This window comes from Microtus oregoni, unplaced genomic scaffold, assembly GCF_018167655.1.
Source record: "Microtus oregoni isolate MIOR12 unplaced genomic scaffold, Mior012 000006F_ref0000085, whole genome shotgun sequence".
Lineage (NCBI taxonomy): Eukaryota > Metazoa > Chordata > Mammalia > Rodentia > Cricetidae > Microtus > Microtus oregoni.
In genome coordinates this window covers 26,386,914-26,407,019 of record NW_024543065.1, presented here as the reverse complement: position 1 = coordinate 26,407,019, position 20,106 = coordinate 26,386,914, and the positions used below count along the sequence as shown (strand labels likewise).

The window sequence follows — 20,106 nt, the reverse complement described above, 5'->3', positions numbered from 1 at the left end:
GAGCATGCCTGTGAGGGATCATCTTAATTAGATTAACTGGGGTGGGAAGATCCCCTCCTCTCCAAAACAGTGGGGCAGTACCATTCCCTGGATGTGGGTCACACATTGCATTAAAAGGACAGAGTTATCTGAGAATAAGCTTGATGGAGTAGTCTTTGCTTCCTAACTGTGGCTGCAGCTTGACCAGTCTCAAAGTCCTACCTCTAGGACTTCATTGTTATAATCAACTGTCTACCTGTATAAACATAACTTTTAGTCTGTTTAATCAATCTTCTATCTATCTATCTATCTATCTATCTATCTATCATCTATCTATCTATCTATCTATCTATCTATCTATCTGTCAATCATCTATCTAATTTACTTATTTTGAGATAAGGTCTGGCTATTAATCCAGGTTGGTCTTGAATCTGTGATCTTCCTGCCCGATTTCCTCAAGTGCTGGAATTATAGGTGTGTGCCACTACACCTACCAGAAGTACATTTTGCTCTCAATTTCCTTATTTTCAAGAATCCTGCTGTGACCTCCTGCACACTCTCGGTGTGAACTGGTGTGCCTATTCCTCAGTTTACCTTTTCTTTGATATGGGGTCTTACACAGCCCAGGGTAGTCTCAAACTTGCAAAGCAGTTCTAGATGACCTTTAAGTACTGATCTTCCTGCTTTCACCCCCAAGTGCTGGGGTTCAGAATGTGCAACACCATACCTGGCTCTTACTTTACTATGTATGTTAGTCAGCTTTCTATTATAATAGCAAATACCCAAGATAATCAAGTTTAAAAGGAGAAAGGTTTACTTGGCTCACAGTTTAATAAACATCTATCCATGGCTGGATGGTTGCAGGGCTTTTACGTCTGTGGCAAGGCAGTGCATTATGGTGAGTGCGTGTGGCAGAGGAACTCCACTCTCCTTAGGGCCCGGAATGAACTAGAGGAGGGAAGAGACCAGACCCTCACAGCCTTTCAGAGGGCAAGTCTCCATTAACCTAAGATCTCCCACTAGTCCTGTTCTAGCTTGCTTTCTCTTAGATGATAGACACTGTGACCAAAAGCAACTGGGGGAGGAAAGGGTTAATCTCATTTTCCAGCTACCCTTCCTCAGGACAGAAACTTGGAGGCAGCAACTGAAGCAGAGGCCTTAGAGGGGCCCTGCTCCCTGGCTTGCTTTTGAGGGCTGGCTCAGCCTGCTTTCTTACATCATTCTGGATCCCCTGTTCAGGGGTGCCCCTATCCACAGAGGCCAGGGTCCTCCTACATCAATTGAAAAGAAAATGCTCCACAGATCTGCCCACAGGCTAATAGGATAGAAGCATTTTCTCTATTGAAATTCCCTTTCCCAGATGACCCTGGTTTGTGACAAGCTGACCGAAAAACCGGTCCAAGGCTCCTCCTTTTAACATTCCCACCACTTCCCAACAGCATCACTAATTCTTAGCCTGAGGCTCACGTGTGGTGATTTGAATAAGAAAGGCACTTGCAGGCTCACTGAATCCTTGGTCTAGTTAGGATGCTGTTTGAGCAGATTAGAAGGATTAGGTGTGGCCTTGTTGGAGGAAGTGTGCCACTGGGTGAGCTTTGAGGTGTCAAAAAGCCCAGGCCACGCCCTGTCTCTCTTTCTGGACCTGTTGATCAGGCTACAGCTCTCAGCTACCGGTCCAGAGCCACGCCCTATGCTCCCTGTCAGGATGATAGTGGACTAAGCCTCTGAAATTGTATACAGCTTTTGTAAGAGTTGCCTTGGTCACCGTGTCTCCTCAAAGCAACGGAGCAGTGACTTGAGACACGGAAGATGGGTTTTAAAGAGATATTCCAAGTGAGAGCCAGTGCACCTTTTGACTCGGTTTCTAAAGCACTCCACATGTGAACTATAGTCCCAGATTCCTGACCAACGCCTTGTCCACTAGAATCACATGGCTAATGCAGAACTCAGCTCAAACTCATTTTCGGCAGACATTCTTTGGTGTTTTGGACCTTATTCCATGTGTGATGCCCCTGTATTTTTTATATCTGTCTATATTTTTATTTTTAAAACAATCTTATTTTACATACCAATCCCAGTTCCCCCTGTCTTCTGTCCTCCTGTCCCCTCCCTCCACCTGCCTTCTCCCCACCCCACCCCCTGCACCCCACTTTGTATTTCCAGCCTGTGCTTGCTTACTGGCTTAGGACCGAGAGAAGCCAATCACAAGAAGTGATTGTCACAGTATACTCACCACACAGATAGGCACCTAAGTAACTAGCATATTTTGATTTTGTTTGGAGTGAGGAATATAAATATCAGAGCAATTAAGAAGCTATATTGGCATGCCGTGTTTCAGGGGGTCAGAGGAGTTAAGTGCCGGTTCTACTTCTTTGTGTGTGTGTGTGTGTGTGTGTGTGTGTGACAGCTTGTGTAGCTGAAAAGTATTGCTTTCTAGCTGCCTGTCAAAAATGTTTGTTAGCTGAGAAATTTGGACTCACAGTCTGTCTTCCAAAGTGAGCATCTTCAGTGTGCCAAGTATTCAAAACAAACTGCGTTTTCAGGGAAGAGAGCGGAACTTAAGTAATTAAACAAGGCCTCTGATTCTCGAATTGCCTTTTAAGTAGGTGTGCAGTATAAGGAATCTTCTGTATTATAATTAGCACAGAAAGGACAACAAACAGTCTAATGAGTGTCAATTATGACTCTGTTCTAGAGACTCTAAAGGCCCAGGGCGGCTGATCGATGACCCTCGGAGAGGCTGCCCAGAACTTGTAAGGTTAATAATACCCAGAGGAGGTGACAGACACAGGGTAGCTAATCTGGCCTCCACAAGCGCGCTCAGAGCGCGCGCCTGCGCGCAGTCACCGAACTTGGCGGGGCCACGGGGCGGAGCCCCTGCTTTCCAAGGTCCAATCATCTGTGGGCTCAGGGGGTATGGCCCTCCAAAGGCCACGCCCCTAGTCAGCGCGGGAGGGGCGCTTTTAAGAAGCGGCCGCGCCACTCTGTCAGGTGTGTGGGGCCGCGGTGTGTCAAGTCCTCCGGCCGCCTTGTACCCGCTCGCTCCCGCTCGCCCGCCTGCGGCTCCTGCGCCCTCACCTCGGCCTCCCTCGTCCGCCCGCCCGGCTCTCGCAGCCTCCGCGAGCCACCCCGGACCTTGTGCCCTCGAGCTCTCCCTGCGCCCGCCCGACGGGGCTGCCTCCGGCCATGGTACCGTCCCAGGAGGAGCCCGTGGCCGCCGCCACACAGGGGACAAGCGAGGCACAGCCACCGGGGCCCGCTCCCTCGGAGGACGCTCCGCTGCCCGGCCAGGGACCCTCGGACGGCCCCGACGTGTCTTCAGAGAAGGTGGAGGTGGAGCTGACGAGGTCAACGGGCGACGAGCCCCCCGTTCCCCCCGAGGGAGGCTGGGGCTGGCTGGTGATGCTGGCGGCCATGTGGTGCAACGGGTCGGTGTTCGGCATCCAGAACGCCTATGGGGTGCTCTTCGTGTCCATGCAGGACACCTTCGGGGGCAAGGACAGTGACAACATGGCCTTCAAGACAGGTGGGGCGTTGCGACGGGCGGAGGGGGGCACGGCGGGGGGTGGCAACACATTCCGCGGGAGCTTGGTGCGTCCTCTGGTGCTGGGAGGGTGAGAGCCGTGAGTCTGACCCGTCGCACTTGCAGCCTGCAGCCTGCAGCTTGGGGCTTCCGTGTGCCGGTCTTTGTATGGAATCCGCAAGGACCGTGCGTTTGGAAGCAAGTTGCAGAGTTGTACCAGCCCTAGGCTTCTTTCGGCAGACTGGGCGCCAAGAATCCACAGTACTTTCCTCTAAGTGTTGGAAAGCAAACGAACGTTCCAGCACCAACAACATGGGTTTTTACAGTCGTTTTTTGTGACCGCCACGCTGGAGAGATTGTTCGCTTGTTGTGCTGCAGAAGGATGTGTGTATGTGTGTGTGTGTTCGGATGGGTGCGGCGCGGCCAGGAGCGGGAGATTGGCAAGATGGAAAAGTGGATCCCAAGGTCACAGGGAGCCCCAAAAGGCAGCTCATCAAAAGTCTCAGTCTGAGTTCTAAATATAGAAAGCATAGGAGAGAGCCACGTGAGAGGAGAAGGGGTTGCGTCTCCTGATGGTTTTTTTTTTTTTTTTTTTTTTTTTTTTTTTTACCTTGTGGAAATAAAATGCAAAAGGTGCAGACTCGGCATTCTCGTCAAGTGCTTTTGCCCGACTTCTTGACTGATTATGCAATACCCAAGTCTAGTATCTGATGCGTAAGATTTTTTCACTATTTTATCTCATGCTGTACGGCAGGTGCTGTCAGCTCGGTGAAATGAAGTGTCTTGGTGTGGAGCAGAATAAAGATAGACCCCATCACCCGACTTCAAGACTGAGCGATTCTCATTGCTAAATCAGGCTACCACTGTCTTTTGGGACACTTCATAAGATCAATAATTTCTGTGTTTCTCTCTGCCCAGCCTGGCCTTGAACTCGAGATCCTCTTGCCTCTGGTGGGATTACAAGAACATTCTGAAACACACTGGGCAATAACAACAACAACAACAACAACAACAACAACAACAACAACAGTATCTCACTATGTAGTCCTGGCTGGCCTAGCACTTAATACATAGACTGTTCTCAAACTCACAGAAATCCACTTGCCTCTGCTTCCCAAGAGATGGGATTACAGAGATGTACTACCACAGCCTCACACAATAGTTTTTTTCTTTCTTCAGTGCTAGGTGGGACCCAGGGCTCTGGGCATGCTACTCAAGGGCTGTCCACTTCTCTAAATTTAACATGATTTTCATTCCTTGAATATATTGTACTTGATGCACTCTCCCCTTAATAGACATTTAGATTGCTTTCCAAACTTACAAAAATACTTTTAAGAGCTGATGCACTGAGTATTATTGTACACTCTTTCCATGTGAATAATGATGTATCATATTTAATGGGGAATTTCTCTTCCTTAAAGGGCTGTGGAAGTTGCTATGTTTGGCAGGTCAAAGAGTTAGTTACAGTATGTTAAAATGTTCTTAGTTTAACTGAATGGAGGTAGGCAACCCTTGTACATACAACAGGATAGATATGAAGATGCAATAGCAAACAAAAATTATTTTTCATAGTTTTGATACATCTGTGTCTAAGGACTTCATGTATCCTATTTCTTTTATCTCTTGACAACTCCATGAGTTGGGCTTCCTTTTCAGACATGGAAATTTGGGCTCACAAGGATTTCAGCCTCAGATTTGTCTGACTCCAGGGCCCAGGTTTTCACTGCTGATCATACTGCACTGGCTAGAAAACATTCTGAAAATTTAATATTTCCATGTTCACACAGTGCTTCTGGGTTAAACATCTGAAAGACTAGGCATTTATCTCAGCTGGTGGAGTAGTACCTGCATAGCATATTTGCATAAAGTCAGGCCTGGTGGCTTATGCCTGCCTGCAGTCTCTGAAGGACAGGCAGGAGGAGCAGGAGTTCCAGATCATATGACCTTCAGCTTCGAAGCAAGTTTGAGGCTTCCATGGTCTACAAGAGACCCTTCTTTAAAAAAAAAAAAAAGATTCTTGGTGTTTTTTTTTTTTCAACTAGTAAGCAATGGCCATTGTTTATGTCTTGCCAAATAATTTTTGAATTGTAGAGAGTTCCATAGTAAAACCTACTTTTAAAATGGCATTCATGCAAAATCCTGGTTAGACTGAACCGTACATAGCCTGGAAACTCTTCCTGGCCGTGCCAAGAGGAGATTGCCTTGGGGCCTTCTCCTTAAGAGTATCTTGTTTTGTTTTTGTCTTTTGAGAAAGGATCTCACTGTGTAACTCTGGGTGGCCTCTACTTCTGCCTTCAGAATGCCTCTCCTCTTTGAATTCTTTTTTTTTTTTTCAGGTGTTGTTTTTTGTTTATGTTTTTTTGAGACGGTTTGTGTGTGTGTGTGTGTGTGTGTGTGTGTGTGTGTGTGTGTAGCCCTGGCTGTCCTGGAGTTTGCTATGTAGACTAGGCTGGCCGCAAACTCAATTCAGCCCTTGCCTCTGCCAGCTGAGTACTGGGATTAAAGGTGTGTGTCCCCATGCCTGGCTCTTAATTTTAAATAATGTATGATCTAGCCAAACTTCACACGAAAGGGCCTGTCCTCCACTCTCTCTCTTTTGAGACTAGATCTCATTATGTAGTCTTGGCTGGCCTAAAATCACTGTGTAGACCAGACTGGCCTTGAACTCTCAAAGGTACACCTGTGTCCCCCTTCTGTTTCTGGGATTAAAGGTGTGTACCAGCATGCTCCCCTCCACGCTCCCCCCCCCCCCCCGCCCCTTTTTTGTACTGTTGTAAAACTTGCTGTTTTGAGCCAGTGACACAAGAAGAAGCAATGGCCGTTATTCTCAGAGTTTAGGCTCTGTTGAGATGCAAATGAGCACACCAGGGAAAGCATTAGACTTCTCACTTGAGGCATATGCACTGTAAAGATCCTCCATCCTGTTCTGGAAGTCTGAAACTCCATACCTACGAAAGGACACAGTGGGAACTGGGAAGGACAACTGATAGTCTTTCTCTCTGGTGATTAGAGTCTCTGAAAGTGAGGCACTGGTTGGGGATGCTAGCTGAACTCCAAGTTGGGCAGTAAAATCAACACAGTATACAGCAGGCCAGCTCCTGCAGTGGTGCCCAGGTACTGATGACAAGACAACGTGGCACACATCCTGACGTGTCAGAAGTGATGCTGATAGGACAGACAGAGCCCGAGTTGTCTTTTCCATGACGGTTTTACCTGTCAATGCCTCATGGGTGGGATCAGACACTCTGGAAAATAAAGTGGGTACCACAATTAACTGGAGCATTGTTTTCCGTTAGAATCTGCACCGTTGTTTTAGCTGCTGGACTCTGGAAAACCATGGAACTGATAAGTCTAGCACTCTGTCTTTTCATAAGTGTCATGGACACTCTTTGGGATCAAGCAGGGTATTAATCTTATCTGCTGCTTTCTTCCTGGGGGAAGAAAATTTTTTAATGGTGTGTCTGGTTGCTTTTTAAAACTATCTATTAAAAACAAGTATGTTAGAATTTGTTTTTAGGTTAGGATTAATGTTAACCTTTTGAAGAAATTGCTGTTTTTGAACCAAAGGCTTGGCTTTTAATAATTCTCCCAATAAATTATTTTTTAAATATTCATTTATTTATTTATTTAGTATACAATGTTCTGTCTGTGTGTATGCCTGCAGGCCAGAAGAGGGCACCAGACTCCATTACAGATGGTTGTGAGCCACCATGTGGTTGCTGGGAATTGAACTCAGGACCTTTGGAAGAGAAGGCAATGCTCTTAACCTCTGAGCCATCTCTCCAGCCCTATTTTTTTTTTAAAGAATTTTTGTGAATGTGTGTGTGCATGTACATGTTTGTGTGCGTGTTCATGCCATGGTGTGTCTGTGGAGGTTGGAGGATGTGTGTGTGTACACATATGTGTTTGTGAGTGTGCATTCATGCTATGGTGTGTCTGTTGTGGTTGGAGGATGTATGTGTGTGTGTGTGCATACATGTGTGAGTGTGCATTCATGCCAAGGTGTGTTTGTGGAGGCTGGAGGACAACTTTGGGTGTTGGTTCTCACCATCCACTTTTACATGGGTTCCTGTGATCTGAGCTCAGGTTATCAGGCTTGAGCAGGAAGTGCTTTTACCCAGAAGCCATTTCCCCAGCCTCCCAAACATGCTCTTTAATGGTCTTTCTTGAAAGTGGAGGTCTGTGTTTAAGATTGGGAAACACCACACAATGTTCTTCTCTCTAGGGTTTTTAAAATGCAAGTCAACATTAAGTTATTTAAAAAGAGCTGTCAAAAAGATGTGGAAAGAGAGGCTTTGTCCACAACCTTTAATGTTACACCACCTTCCCCTATGGTAAAGGTATATTCTCTGGACAGTTACCCCACTGAGTAGGAACTGGGGAGCATTCAGATGTGAAGGCATGTTGTGTCACCTCGTCACCCTCATCAGCCTCTGAATCTTCAAGCTGTTAGTGCCAAACCCCAAGTTTTCACATTTACCCTTACACCGATATCTACTGTAGACTCTATACTTTCCCTTTCTGACTTCGTTGAATTGAACTGGCAGTTCACCAATTAGCCAGAGAAAAGCACATTTATTTGGTTATAGTTTCACGTGATGTAGAAACCTTCACATTGCCTTCCAAAGTTAACTGTCCCATTTTAATTCTTAGGCTTGATGAAGCTTGGTCAACTGTGTACAAATACCAGGGAACAGGAAGGGTCTGGTCAATCTAAGGGTTGCAGACGACAGGGAAACCTACAAGGCTTGACTGGCTAGATGGTTCTCCAGTCTTCAGTTGTAGTGTTAGGGACCAAATATGAGAGGTCCAAGAATTTCTCTACAGAGAGCTCTTACACAGAACCTGTGTAGTATGTAGTGGGGGGTTGTTAGAGGATTATTTTTTTTAGCTTTTGTGGCTGGCTTTGAGGAAAAGGGCTTTAATTGTTATTACCTACTTGGGGATGGGAGGGAGAGAATTCAAGCTGTAATAGTTAGCCTTAGAGGAAAGCCAGAGTGGACCTGGGAGGAACTGCCTTTGAGCTCACCTTGGGCTAGTCTTTTAGGCCCCGGAACCACAATGTGGTTTTGTGTTATGCCTAAATTACCGGGGATTTAGACTACCAAAGCCTTTGAGGAAGTCAGAGTTAATCCCCGGTGCTGTGACTTGCCTTTAACCTGCTGTCTTAGCGAAGTAAGTAATAGCCGCTTTGATGAGCTGATTACAGACAGTAGAAAAGCACCCAGTTCGTGTTCCTACATCTTTTACTGTAGTAGCAGGACATGGTTCCTTCTTTCATTGGAGGTAGAAGAGTAAGCCAAGGAGCTTTACTTGTGGAATAGCTCATCTGAGCTACTAGCTCATAAGTCAGCAGAGCACAAACGTGATTCATGGAATTGGAAACAGAAGAGATGAGTATGGGACTGGGCCATCCTGGTGCTTGGGAGGGAGAGGCAGAAGGCAGGCTTAAGGTCAGCCAGGCCTAGGTAGTGAGACCCGAGACCCTACGTTAAGGGAAAAAAATATGTATGGTATGATCATGGTTATTCCATTTCCTTTTCTTCCATTTACACTGCCGAATCAACCAAAACTGAAAGCATATCCGGCGATTTGTGGGGAGGTTTTGAGACATCCTTTGGGATGACTGTGCTTCTGTGTTCTCTCTCCAGTTCAGGAGAGGAAACCCAGGGCTGGACACGTGCTAGGCAAAGGCTGAGCTCTTGGTGGGATTTGCTGTATCTTTCCTTTTGTCCTTGTTGAGCCCATGCTGCCGTTCCTTGAGGCTAAGCCTATAGCCCTGTGCTTTGCTTTTCCTGCCTACCTGGGTGTTTCACAAACCTATGGCTCCAGTTACTTTCTTGGGGGCCATTATTTCTAAAATTAAGAAGAATATTTGCAATTTCTGGACAGTCCCATTTGGGTACAAAGGTACATACTCAACGAAAGTGAATTTGCCTTTTTTTTTTTTTGAGACAGGGTTTTGCTGTAGCTTTAAAGCCTGTCCTGTGGAACTAGCTCTTATAGACCAGACTGGCCTTGAACCCACAGAGATCTGCCTGCCTTTGCCTCCCGAGTGCTGCATCACCTACCCGGTGTGAATTTGCCTTTTAGCCAGCCTAGGAAACCTTCCCACATCACCAGAAATATCAGAACTTTTGCAGACAGACATGTCTTTTCTGAGTTCTCATAGTATGGAGAACTTCTGGTTCCTTAAGTCAGACATGGATGGTGTGATGGTGTTCCTAAGATTATGAGGGCCTTGGCGTAACTGATGATTAATCCCCGATAGACAATATTATGGCATAATTGGAGCCGGTAGAAGGTGTTGGGTCACTAGGGATATACCCTTGAGGGGGATTGCTTGCCCTCATCCTTCCTCTATCCCCCTTTCTCTGTTTCCTGGCCTCTGTAGTGTGAACTGCTCTGCTCCTCCAGACTCTCCACCATGGGTTAATATTTCTATAACCAGGAGCCAAACTAAATCCTCCTTTATGTTCTTTTTCTCAGGGGTTTGGTCATGGTGACACAAAAATCTACCCGACACACCCAGGATTCATTTGCCCCTTCCATTTGTATTTACATCCTTCCTACTTTCTAAATCACTCCCCTTCTCCTTCATCCCTATGCCTTCGTCACTTTGGGCCTCTTGCCAGAATCACATTGTGGATTGTATACGTTTTCCTGCTTAAATGCCATCAGTGGCACCCTTCTCTTGTAGGAAAATACCAGACTCCTGATTCCTGAGGTCTGTAAGTTATGGCCCTCTCCTGACCCTCTTACCCTTGCCAGCCTGCCTGCCCTCCTTCCTTTCTCTTGTTATTTTTGAAGAAGGATCTCCCTATGTGGCCCTGGCTGGCTTAGAACTTACTGTGTAGAGCTGACTTGTCTCATTTGCACAGAGACCCACCTGCCTCTGCCTCCATGCCTGACTCACCCCGAGCTGGAAGTCTTGTGTATATCCAGATTCGTCCTTGTTTCTGTCCCTCATGTGTATGGCTCCTCTCCTTACTGTGGTTGTTAGGCCTTAGAGCATGCCAGTGAAATGATTGATTCTTTTTTTCTTTATGTGCAACCCTGAAACTTTATGCAATTGTGGTTACATTTTTAAGCACTTGGGATGACTTGGGCCTGCTGCATTTTAGAGACTTGAGACTAAATTCAGGTGAATTGTGAATTAAGCTTGAAGTAGAAGACAGATTTCAGGAAGCCAGTTTCAACTTATTCTAAGTTAACTAGCAATCTGTAAAAGGAATTAAATTAATTAAATTTTTTTTTTTTTGAAACAAGGCCTTGTTGTATTCTTCTGCCTCTGGAATGGTAGATTACAAGCATGTACCACCATGCTTAGAGATTTTAAAGATGGCACGTTATTTAAGTAATAATGTGTATAGTCCTTTACCACGAAGCTAAGGCTTTCCTGTGTTACCTTATTGTGAATTTTCATTTATTTTGCGACAGGATCTTGTGGTGTTACCCAGGCTGGTGTCAAACTCCTGAGCAAGTGATGCTTCTGTTTCAGTTTCGGTCATATCTGAACTCCACACATGTCACCATATCTGGCTTCCTTTCTTGGAACAGACTTGTCCCGTGTCAATCTGTAGATAAGGAAACTGCAGCTGGCAGAGTTTGGGTCGGGCAGCCCGACACCACTGCTCACATCTGCTGAGCTGGACTTTAGAGTATCTTTTGAACTAGGGCAGTTTTTTTGTACTTACATAGTTTTTTTTTTTATTCCTGAAAGTAAAACACTCTGCCCTTTTCCCTTTTCAGTACTTTCTTTTACATATTTACTTGTCTTTTTATCAAAATCCTCAATACCTCAATAGTGTTTTCTGCTTAAATATCAGAAGCTTTGTGAAGTCATTTTTGGAAGAGAATTCCACTTTGAGTCATGATAGCTCAAAAAAAAAAACCCAAATAAAACAAACAAACAAACAAACAAACAAATCCAACAAAAAAAACCCTGACCTCATATTCAAATTAAACAAATCTCAACAAAAACAAACTAAACCCCAAACATAACTGGAAAAGTCAGCTTGCCAAAGCTCCAGGCACCTGCCTAGCCTGGTACCACCCACGCAGGGACTCTGGGTGTTTTGTTTGGCAGAGAGTCAGAATGGGCAGCTCCAGTACACCTGAGAATCATGCAGACCTACCACACAGAAGAAACAGCCTGTCAGAGCCTGCAGCGATGGAGAAAGATGCCCCAGACTGCGCGGAATGTCCACGGCCACACAGTATCTTTATTAACAGCAGAAGCAGAAGCAGAAGCAGAAGCCGTTCTCCCTTGATGGAGAACCAGAACTAAGGAACTGAGGCAGTGACTGCCTTATTCCCAAGTCTTTTGCATTGCACTGCTTTCTTTCTTTCTTTCTTTCTTTCTTTCTTTCTTTCTTTTTTTAAAAAAAAACACAGGCATATTTGTGAGCTTCTGATTTGAAATAATGTGTATGGACCAAAGCCGTGTTTCTACCCATCCTCCTTATTCCTTTTAGCAAACATAAACATCTCATGCTCTTGAAAACGTCTCTGTTCACCTTCAAAGGGAGTTTGCTTTTCTCACGAGTGAGCATTTTTAGGGCTCAGAAGTCGAAGCTGTGCCTCTGCATTATTCACCAGGCAAAGCTTTGTCAGGGTTCATTTTTAGTTGTATTATGGAAGCAATTAGGATCCTCTGTTCATTTTTCTGTAATTACCAAGATTTAATATTACATATACTTTTATGCCTCTCTGGAATTTTGATATATTCTATTATAGTCTCCTGACTCGAGAATCATAAAGTGGAGTTCAACATTAATTGACAAGGCTGGGAATGTAGTTCAGTGATATCCTGTAGCATTTGCCCAGCACGTGGGAGGTCCTGGCACCTTGGATTCACCTCCAGCTCTGCAGTAGCAACAACAGTAAATTAGTAAAAACTGTCAAGGTATGCCTTAGATAGTTAAAGCTAAGCAAAAGATAATTAGCTAAATTAATGTAAAATGTCATGGAAATGAATCAAGCCTGGTGGTTTACACCATTAATCCCAGCACGCAGGAGGCAAAAGCAGGCTAGTTTGAATTTGAGACTAGCCTGTCTATCTAGGAAGTTCAGGTTAGCCAGGTCTACATAGCAAATTCAGGGCTCCATCGCAAGACCCTGCCTCTTTCCCATTCTGAAAAGTTCAGGGAAATGTTCTAAGGTGACCACATTTCAGTTAGTTCTTCCCTTCCTCCCACTCCCAGGAAAATGGCTTAGTATTATTCTTCAACAGTTCAGAAAGCTGAAATTTATCTCCATTACACACACAGGTCAGATGGGAGCTGAGTTTTGTTCTACTTATAAAAATGGAAAACCATGGGCTGGAGTGACGGCCCAGAGGCTAAGAACATTTCTCTTGCAGAGGACCAGAGCTGCTTTCTTCCATGTCTGTTCACAACCATCACTACTCCAGTCCCAGGAGATCCCCGCCCTCTTGGCCTCTGCAGACTCTGCATGCACATGGTACACAGACATACAGGCGAAACACCCATGCACTTAAAATAAAAATAACAGTTGAAAGAATTAAAAACAGGAAACTATGGCAGAAGTAGTTGGGTTGAATCTATAATCCCAGCCCTCCAGGGACTGAGGCAGAAGTGTCACAAATTCGAGGCCGACCTGGTCTGTATCGTGAGTCTCAGGGCAGCCAGGGTTATGTGGTGAGACTTTGACTCAAAAAAACGAAAAGAAAAAAGAAAACAAAATTAGAAAACCACAGGGCGGGCAGTGGTGGAACATACCTTAATCCCAACACTTGGGAGGAGGATCTCTGTGAGTTGGAGGCCAGCCTGGTCTACACAAAGAAACCCTGTCTCAACAACAAAGAATAAAGAAAGAAGGGTGGAAAGAAAAATCACTCTTGAATACTGAGTTTTCTGAATAGATGAGAATCAATGCCTAGTTGAGTCAGGACTCTTCTCTTCCTGCAGTGGATTGAACTCATGGGTAGAGTGTGCTTCCGCTCCCGTCTCCACCACTGAACTCTCTGCTCTCAGCCCCATGCAATGGTTTTAACAGTAAAAGCCTTTTCATCTGCTATATTATTTTTATTTACCTTTGCCTTTTATTTAAGCTTCATGTGGGATTTCTAATGACAGCATCTGGAAGGATTCACATCTGTCAGAGAGTGTATGAAGAAGAGTGGTTCACAGAGTTAATTATTTCTGTACAAATGGTGTAAAGAGTTACTGTTGTCCGCCCAGCCCTTTGGCTGCTTATGACGGTGAACTCGCTCTAACGGAAAGCTGTTCTGCAGGACTATATAAATGACAAATCCATGGAACTTTAATAAAACATTTAAGAATTAGGTTTTGTCTCCTTCTGGAGAATCATTCATTATGCAATAGGTTGGAACTGGTAAAGGAACATATATATATATATATATATATATATATATATATATATATATATATAATGATTTTAGAGACAGGGTCTTCAATTTAGTCCTTGCTGTCTTAGAATTTGCTCTGTAGACCAAACTATCCTGAAACTCACGGAAATCCATCTGCTTCTGTCTTCCAAGTGCTGGGATTAAAGGAGTGGACCACCATGCCTGGCTCTTGTGTGTGTGTGTGTGTGTGTTTTTTTTTTGATATTTATTGAGCTCTACATTTTTCTCTGCTCCTCTCCCTGCCTCTCCCCTCCTCCTTCAATCCTCCCCCAAGGTCCCCATGCTCCCAATTTACTCAGGAGATCTTGTCTTTTTCTTTCTACTTCCCATGTAGATTAGATCTATGTAAGTTTCTCTTAGTGTCCGCATTTTTGTCTAAATTCTCTGGGATTGTGGTTTGTAGGCTGGTTTTCTTTGCTTTATGTTTAAAACCACCTTTGAGTGAGTACATGTAATAATTGTCTTTCTGTGTCTAGGTTACCTTACCCAAAATAATGTTTTCTAGCTCCATCCATTTTCCTGCAAAATTCAAGCTGCAGTTATTTTTTTCTGCTGTGTAGTACTCCATTGTGTAAATGTACCACATTTTCCTTATCCATTCTTCTGTCAAGGGGCATTTAGGTTGTTTCCAGGTTCTGGCAAACAAAGCTGCTATGAACATAACTGAGCACATGTCCTTGTGGCACGATTGAGCATCCTTTGGATATATACCCAAAAGTGGTATTACTGGGTCTTGAGGAAGGTTGTTTCCTAATTTTCTGAGAAATCGCCACATTGACATCCAAAGGGGTTGTACTAACTTGCATTCCCACCAGCAATGCAGAAGTGTTCCCTTTCCCCACAACCTCTCCAGCATAAGTTGTCATCAATATTTTTGATCTTGGCCATTCTTACAGTTGTAAGATGGAATCTCAGAGTTGTTTTGATTTGCATTTCTCTGATGACTAAGGATGTTGAACATTTCCTTAGTGTCTTTCAGCCATTTTAGATTCCTCTATTGAGAGTTCTGTTTAGGTCTGTACCCCATATTTTATTGGATTATTTGGATTTTTTGTGTCCAGTTTCTTGAATTCTTTGTATATTTTAGAGATCAGACTTCTGTCTGATGTGGGGTTAGTGAAGATTTCTTTTTCCCATCTTTTTTTTTAATATTTATTTATTTATTAGGTATACAGTATTCTTTCTGCGTGTATGCCTGCAGGCCAGAAGAGGGCACCAGATCTCATTACAGATGGTTGTGAGCCACCATGTGGTTGCTGGGAATTGAACTCAGGACCTTTGGAAGAGCAGGCAGTGCCCTTAACCTCTGAGCCATCTCTCAGCCCCTCTTTTTCCCATCTTGTAGGCTGTTATTTTGTCTTGACCATGTCCTTTGCTTTACAGAAGCTTTTCAGTTTCAGGAGGTCCCATTTATTAATTGTTTCTTTTAGTGTCTGTTCTGCTGGGGTTATATTTAGGAAGTGTTCTCCTGTGCCAATGCGTTCAAGTGTACTTCCCACTTTCTCTTCTATAAGGTTCAGTGTGGCTGGCTTTATGTCGAGGTCTTTGATCCATTTGGACTTGAATTTTGTGCATGGTTCTTGTGCTTTTTTAAAAAACAGAATTTCAAGTAGCCCAGCTGGCCCCAAATTCTGTGTAGCTGTGGGTAATGGAAACTGAACCCAGGTCCTCTGCAAGAACAGTAAACTAAATAACTGAGTTATCTTTCCAGCATCAGCCAGTTTTAGAAACTTTGAGTTTAGAATTTCAAAATTGTACATGATAAATTATAGATTTAATTCCCTTGTGGGTTTTTTCCCTCCCTCCCTCTCTCCCTTCCTCTCTCCTTCCTTTCTTCCCTCCCTCCTTCCCTCCATCCTTCCTCCCTCCCTTCCTTCCTCTCCCTTCCTTCCTCTCCCTTCCTTCCTTTCTCTTTTTCTCTCTTTTGTGTGTGATTCCCCACTTTAGTTCTGGAGTCCAAGCTCAGTGCCCATGTTTGTTAGACAAGTGCTTTGAGCTAAATTCCCAATCCCAGATTTTAGATTTAAAAAAGAAGAACAAATACATGAACAAAGAAACTGTTGATGTTTATTACATTGTTCTTTGAAGATCTGAATGCTGATCTCAGAAGTTTGCCTATTGATAGACAGGCACTGAGAGCTATTGAGGGCTTCTCTAGAGCTTCTGAAATGCTTTGAAAAGGTGGCTGGAGGCCAATGAGATGGCCCAGCCCAGTAAAGTTGCTTTTCACTAAAACTGACAACCTGAATTTGATCCTGGTAACCTCATGTGGTGGAAGGAGAGAACCAACTACTGCATTCCCACCTGTCTCTCTCTCTCTCTCTCTCTCTCTCTCTCTCTCTCTATCTCTCTCTCTCTCTCTCACCCACACCCCCCCCACACACACTTTATAAAGATAAATTTTTAAAAAGGTGGCTTGGGTTTCAGAAGAAGGAAATGGGAGGGGCCCTAAATTGACAAAATCCATGACTGAAAAGCAACTGGGTGAGATTTTAGGGAAACAGTGGAAATGGGAGAGACAGAATAGTTGCTAGACATCTCTTAGAGTAGACAGAGGGAAATCTGGGAATGCTGTATGGAGCACGAGGAAGAATTAGAGAAGTGTGTCTCCTGAGATGACTGTTCAGCTAAAAGTGCTTGCAGTGCAAGGCTGATGACTCAAGTTAAATCCCCAGAACCGGCATAAAGAGCTTTGTGCAGCAGCTCCTCGTGTGATCCTAGAGCTTCTTATGGCAAAGGTAAATGGAGGCAGGAGAATTGCCCAGGAGCTGTGGGCCAGCTAGTCTGGAGGGGGCAGCATGGCAGAAACAAGAGAGACCATGCTGCAACAAGGTAGGAGAGAACGAACCTCTACCTCTACGTGTGTGCTCTGGCACACACATGCCTGTACTTACACACACACATGCACACACGCAAACACACAGTTGAAATTTGAATACATTGTGTGCATGTAGGAAATAAATAATCAAAGACTAAGAATATGTAAAAAACCAGCCACTTAACTTACCCAACTAGAGTGTTGTGCTGGGGACTGGGCTTACTGGTCAAACACTTGCCAACATGAGTGAGGTCCTGGTATTCAATTTCTGGTACCACAAACAAAAAACTCTTCCTACCTGCTCCAAACCAGCTCAAACCTAAAACCAAACCAGCTGGGAGTTTAGAACATTGTTTGGTGGTCTCCAAAGTAAAGAGTGGCCATAGTCTGTTGAAAAGGTATAGTGCTATAAAAAAAATCAGCATGTGATTGTTTTTAGATTTAATTTTTAACTGTGTGTGTGTGTGTGTGTGTGTGTGTGTGTGCATGTGAGTGCAGGCCATGTCGAAGGTCAACAGAATGTGATCCTCTTGGAGATGGAGTTATGGGAAGCTGTGAGCCACCCAATGTGGGTGCTGGGGATTGAACTCAAGTCCTCTCCAGTAGTAGTACTTGCTGTTAACCACGGAACCATCTCTCTAGTTCCATATGTATGTGCCTTTAAAAAAATTAGCCAGGCATGGTGGTATACACCTAAAGTCCAGTACTTGGGAAGTAGAAGCAGTTTGGTGTCTGTGAGTTCAAAGCCAGCTTAATCTACATAGTTTAAGCTATATAGTGAGACCCTGTTTCAGAAACATTTTTTTTAGATAAATGCAAATGTTATGTGTAAAACCGAATAATTTTTTAACAGGATCCCACAATTTTATTATGTACTAGGATCCCCAGATTATGTCAGCAGGACTAGAGGAACCAGGGACTCTGGGGGAATGAGGAGGAGCTGTTGCCAGGGAAAAGCTGGCTTGGATTTTTTCTTTTAGGGTTTTGAGATAGGGTTTATCTATGTAACAACCTTGGCTGTCCTAGAACTTGCCTTGTAGACCAGGTTAGACTTGGATCTCACAGAGATCTGCCCGCCTCTGCTTCCCTTTTCTATGCCACCATTTCTGGCACTGGCTTGCATTTTTTGCCATGTGTAATACTACTAAAGGGCAGAGGGATTTAAGGAGGTGATGTCACAGGTAACTGCAAACGAGGCTGGGCACGGTCGCTTACACATCTAAATCCTAAAACCCTGAGGCTGAGGCAGGAGAATTGTAAGTAAGAGGATCATAAAATTGCAGTGTCTCAAAACTACAGTGAAAACCGGAGATGGCTGGAAAGTAAAGCTGAGGCCAGCAGTAGAGCTTAGGGGTGAGCACATGCCTTCCAGGGAGCACCGCACAACAGGAACCAAGAATTCTGTTTTAGGCAGACCTGGGAGGGCTCTTGTCTTAAAAAACAAAATAAAACAAAACCAAAGCCAAAAACCAAAACCCAACAAAACACAAAACGCCCAAATAAACAAGCAACCAAACCAAAAAAAAAAAAAATCATGCAGACACTGGAAGAAGGTATAATTTTGTGGCACCATTGGCTGAGGATGGAGCAGTCCTAACAGAGATAATAACCGACTGCCTGGCTACATTCAAGTCAATTTTGATTTAGTTTCCTGGCAGATAATGAGCAGGGAGGCAAACAGATCTAGAGTAAGAGCTCTTGGAGTTACTGGAAGATATGCCCACCACTCCTGTTACTGAACACATTGGCTGGGCACCTGGCATTGGGCGAAGTGTGTTGACTCGAGTTGTGTTGTAATCTCTTGGACTTGGTCCTGAGTTGCTCTCTTGTGGCTATAGCTGAATTGAAGGTGCTGGAAGTACAGTGACCCGGGAGGAAGAACCAGTCAAAGCAAGGGGTGGATGGAAGGGAGTTGGAAGTTGTGCAACCAGAGCATTTGCCTTTAAAAAAAAAAATTAAATGTAATCTTTTTGTGTATATGTATTGGTGTGCACACGCTACCTTGTGTATGTGGAGGTCAGAGGACAACCTGTGGGAATTGGTTCTCCCCGTCCATTGTGGGGCTTCCAGGGACTGAACTCAGGTCATTAGGTTTGGCCATTACTCACAAAGCCTTCTCACCATTTACCCCCGTCTCCATTTTGCAAGTGATGATGCCCTCTTTCCCTTCAGTAATCATTTTTATCTTTCAATATCATTTCTATCAGTTACTAAGTCAGTATGAAGGCAACTATTGGCATACGGCAGGATTTATGTTCCTCTGCCTCTTATGTTCCTCTGTGCTTGCTGGGAGGAGCTAAGATGAGCTTTTCTTCCTGGTAAATATAAAGTCTAGTGCATTTGGGAAGTGGGGAAAAGGAAGAGTAATGTAAAGCGTTTTCCTCCGAGGAGTTTGAGAGACAGAGGGGCTTTGGGCTTGTGCTTTCGCAGAGAGACAGCAAAGGTCGGCGGCTAAGATGAGCAGCTTTTAGCATTAGTTGTTATGTGAACGCTGCCGTAATTTGTTAGGTGGTAGATCTTTTTCTTTTAACATCTTTGACTGGGAAACAAATACTGAGCTATTTAAAATGCAGATTAATTTTGGAAAAAAAGTTTGGTAGGAAGTAATCTTTAATCAAATTAGAATGTTCTTTTCATCTTAATCCATCATGATGGCTTTGGGTGTCTGGTGGCAACTGAGAATGGATGGTGGAAAAATGTCAAAGCAATGTAATCCCCATTATTTATGGTCACTTAAGAGGATAAATTAATCACTGGCTACTAATCTTGGGATACTTACTCCACTGACCTGGAAATATTCCTCTCCTCTCTCTCTCTTTTTTTTTTTTTGGAAAGCAAGTTAGTGAGCCGGAGGAACTGTCAGAATTGATCAGCTTTTCCCAACCTAATAGTAAGTGACCAGAAACAACCTCCCTTAGCCTTGCCTTCCTGCCTCATGGCAAGCTCACTCCTTAACTCTGGAAACTGTGAAGTGCTAGAAGTGCATTAATATGCGAGTTTGTGGGCTTAACCAGAGTTCAGACTTGCCTCTAGTTTAGGCAAAGGAGAGGCTGTAAACATTACTTTTTTTTTTTTTTAGAGGCAGCATCTCACTCTGTAGCTGATACTGACCTGGAACTCAGCATGTAATCCAGGTTAGGCTCTAATTCTTGGTAATCATCCTGCCTCAGCTTCCCAAATGCTGGGATTATAAACCTCTGCCGCCCTGCAGATCCATGCTTGTGTCTTTGACTGACAGACTTAGGCTTGGTGGCACACATGTGGTCCAAGTGGGACTACACACTGAGTTTCAGGCCAGCCTGGGTCATAGTGAGACACTATCTCAAAGGAAGGAAGAAAGGAAGATAATATGAAATTGATTTGGCTGTAGATTAAAAGTTTTATGGCAGTAAT

General features: G+C 44.2%; 1 protein-coding gene across 1 annotated transcript in view; it reads left to right on the top strand.

Moving 5' to 3' along the window:
* The first annotated feature begins 2,942 nt into the window (after nt 1-2,942).
* Slc16a10 (solute carrier family 16 member 10) overlaps nt 2,943-20,106 on the top strand; it is an 85,518-nt gene continuing 68,354 nt past the window's right edge. The window contains exon 1 of the mRNA XM_041653268.1: nt 2,943-3,505. Coding sequence (XP_041509202.1) covers nt 3,166-3,505 — 340 coding nt within the window. The 5' untranslated portion in view covers nt 2,943-3,165. The remainder of the gene's footprint in view (nt 3,506-20,106) is intronic.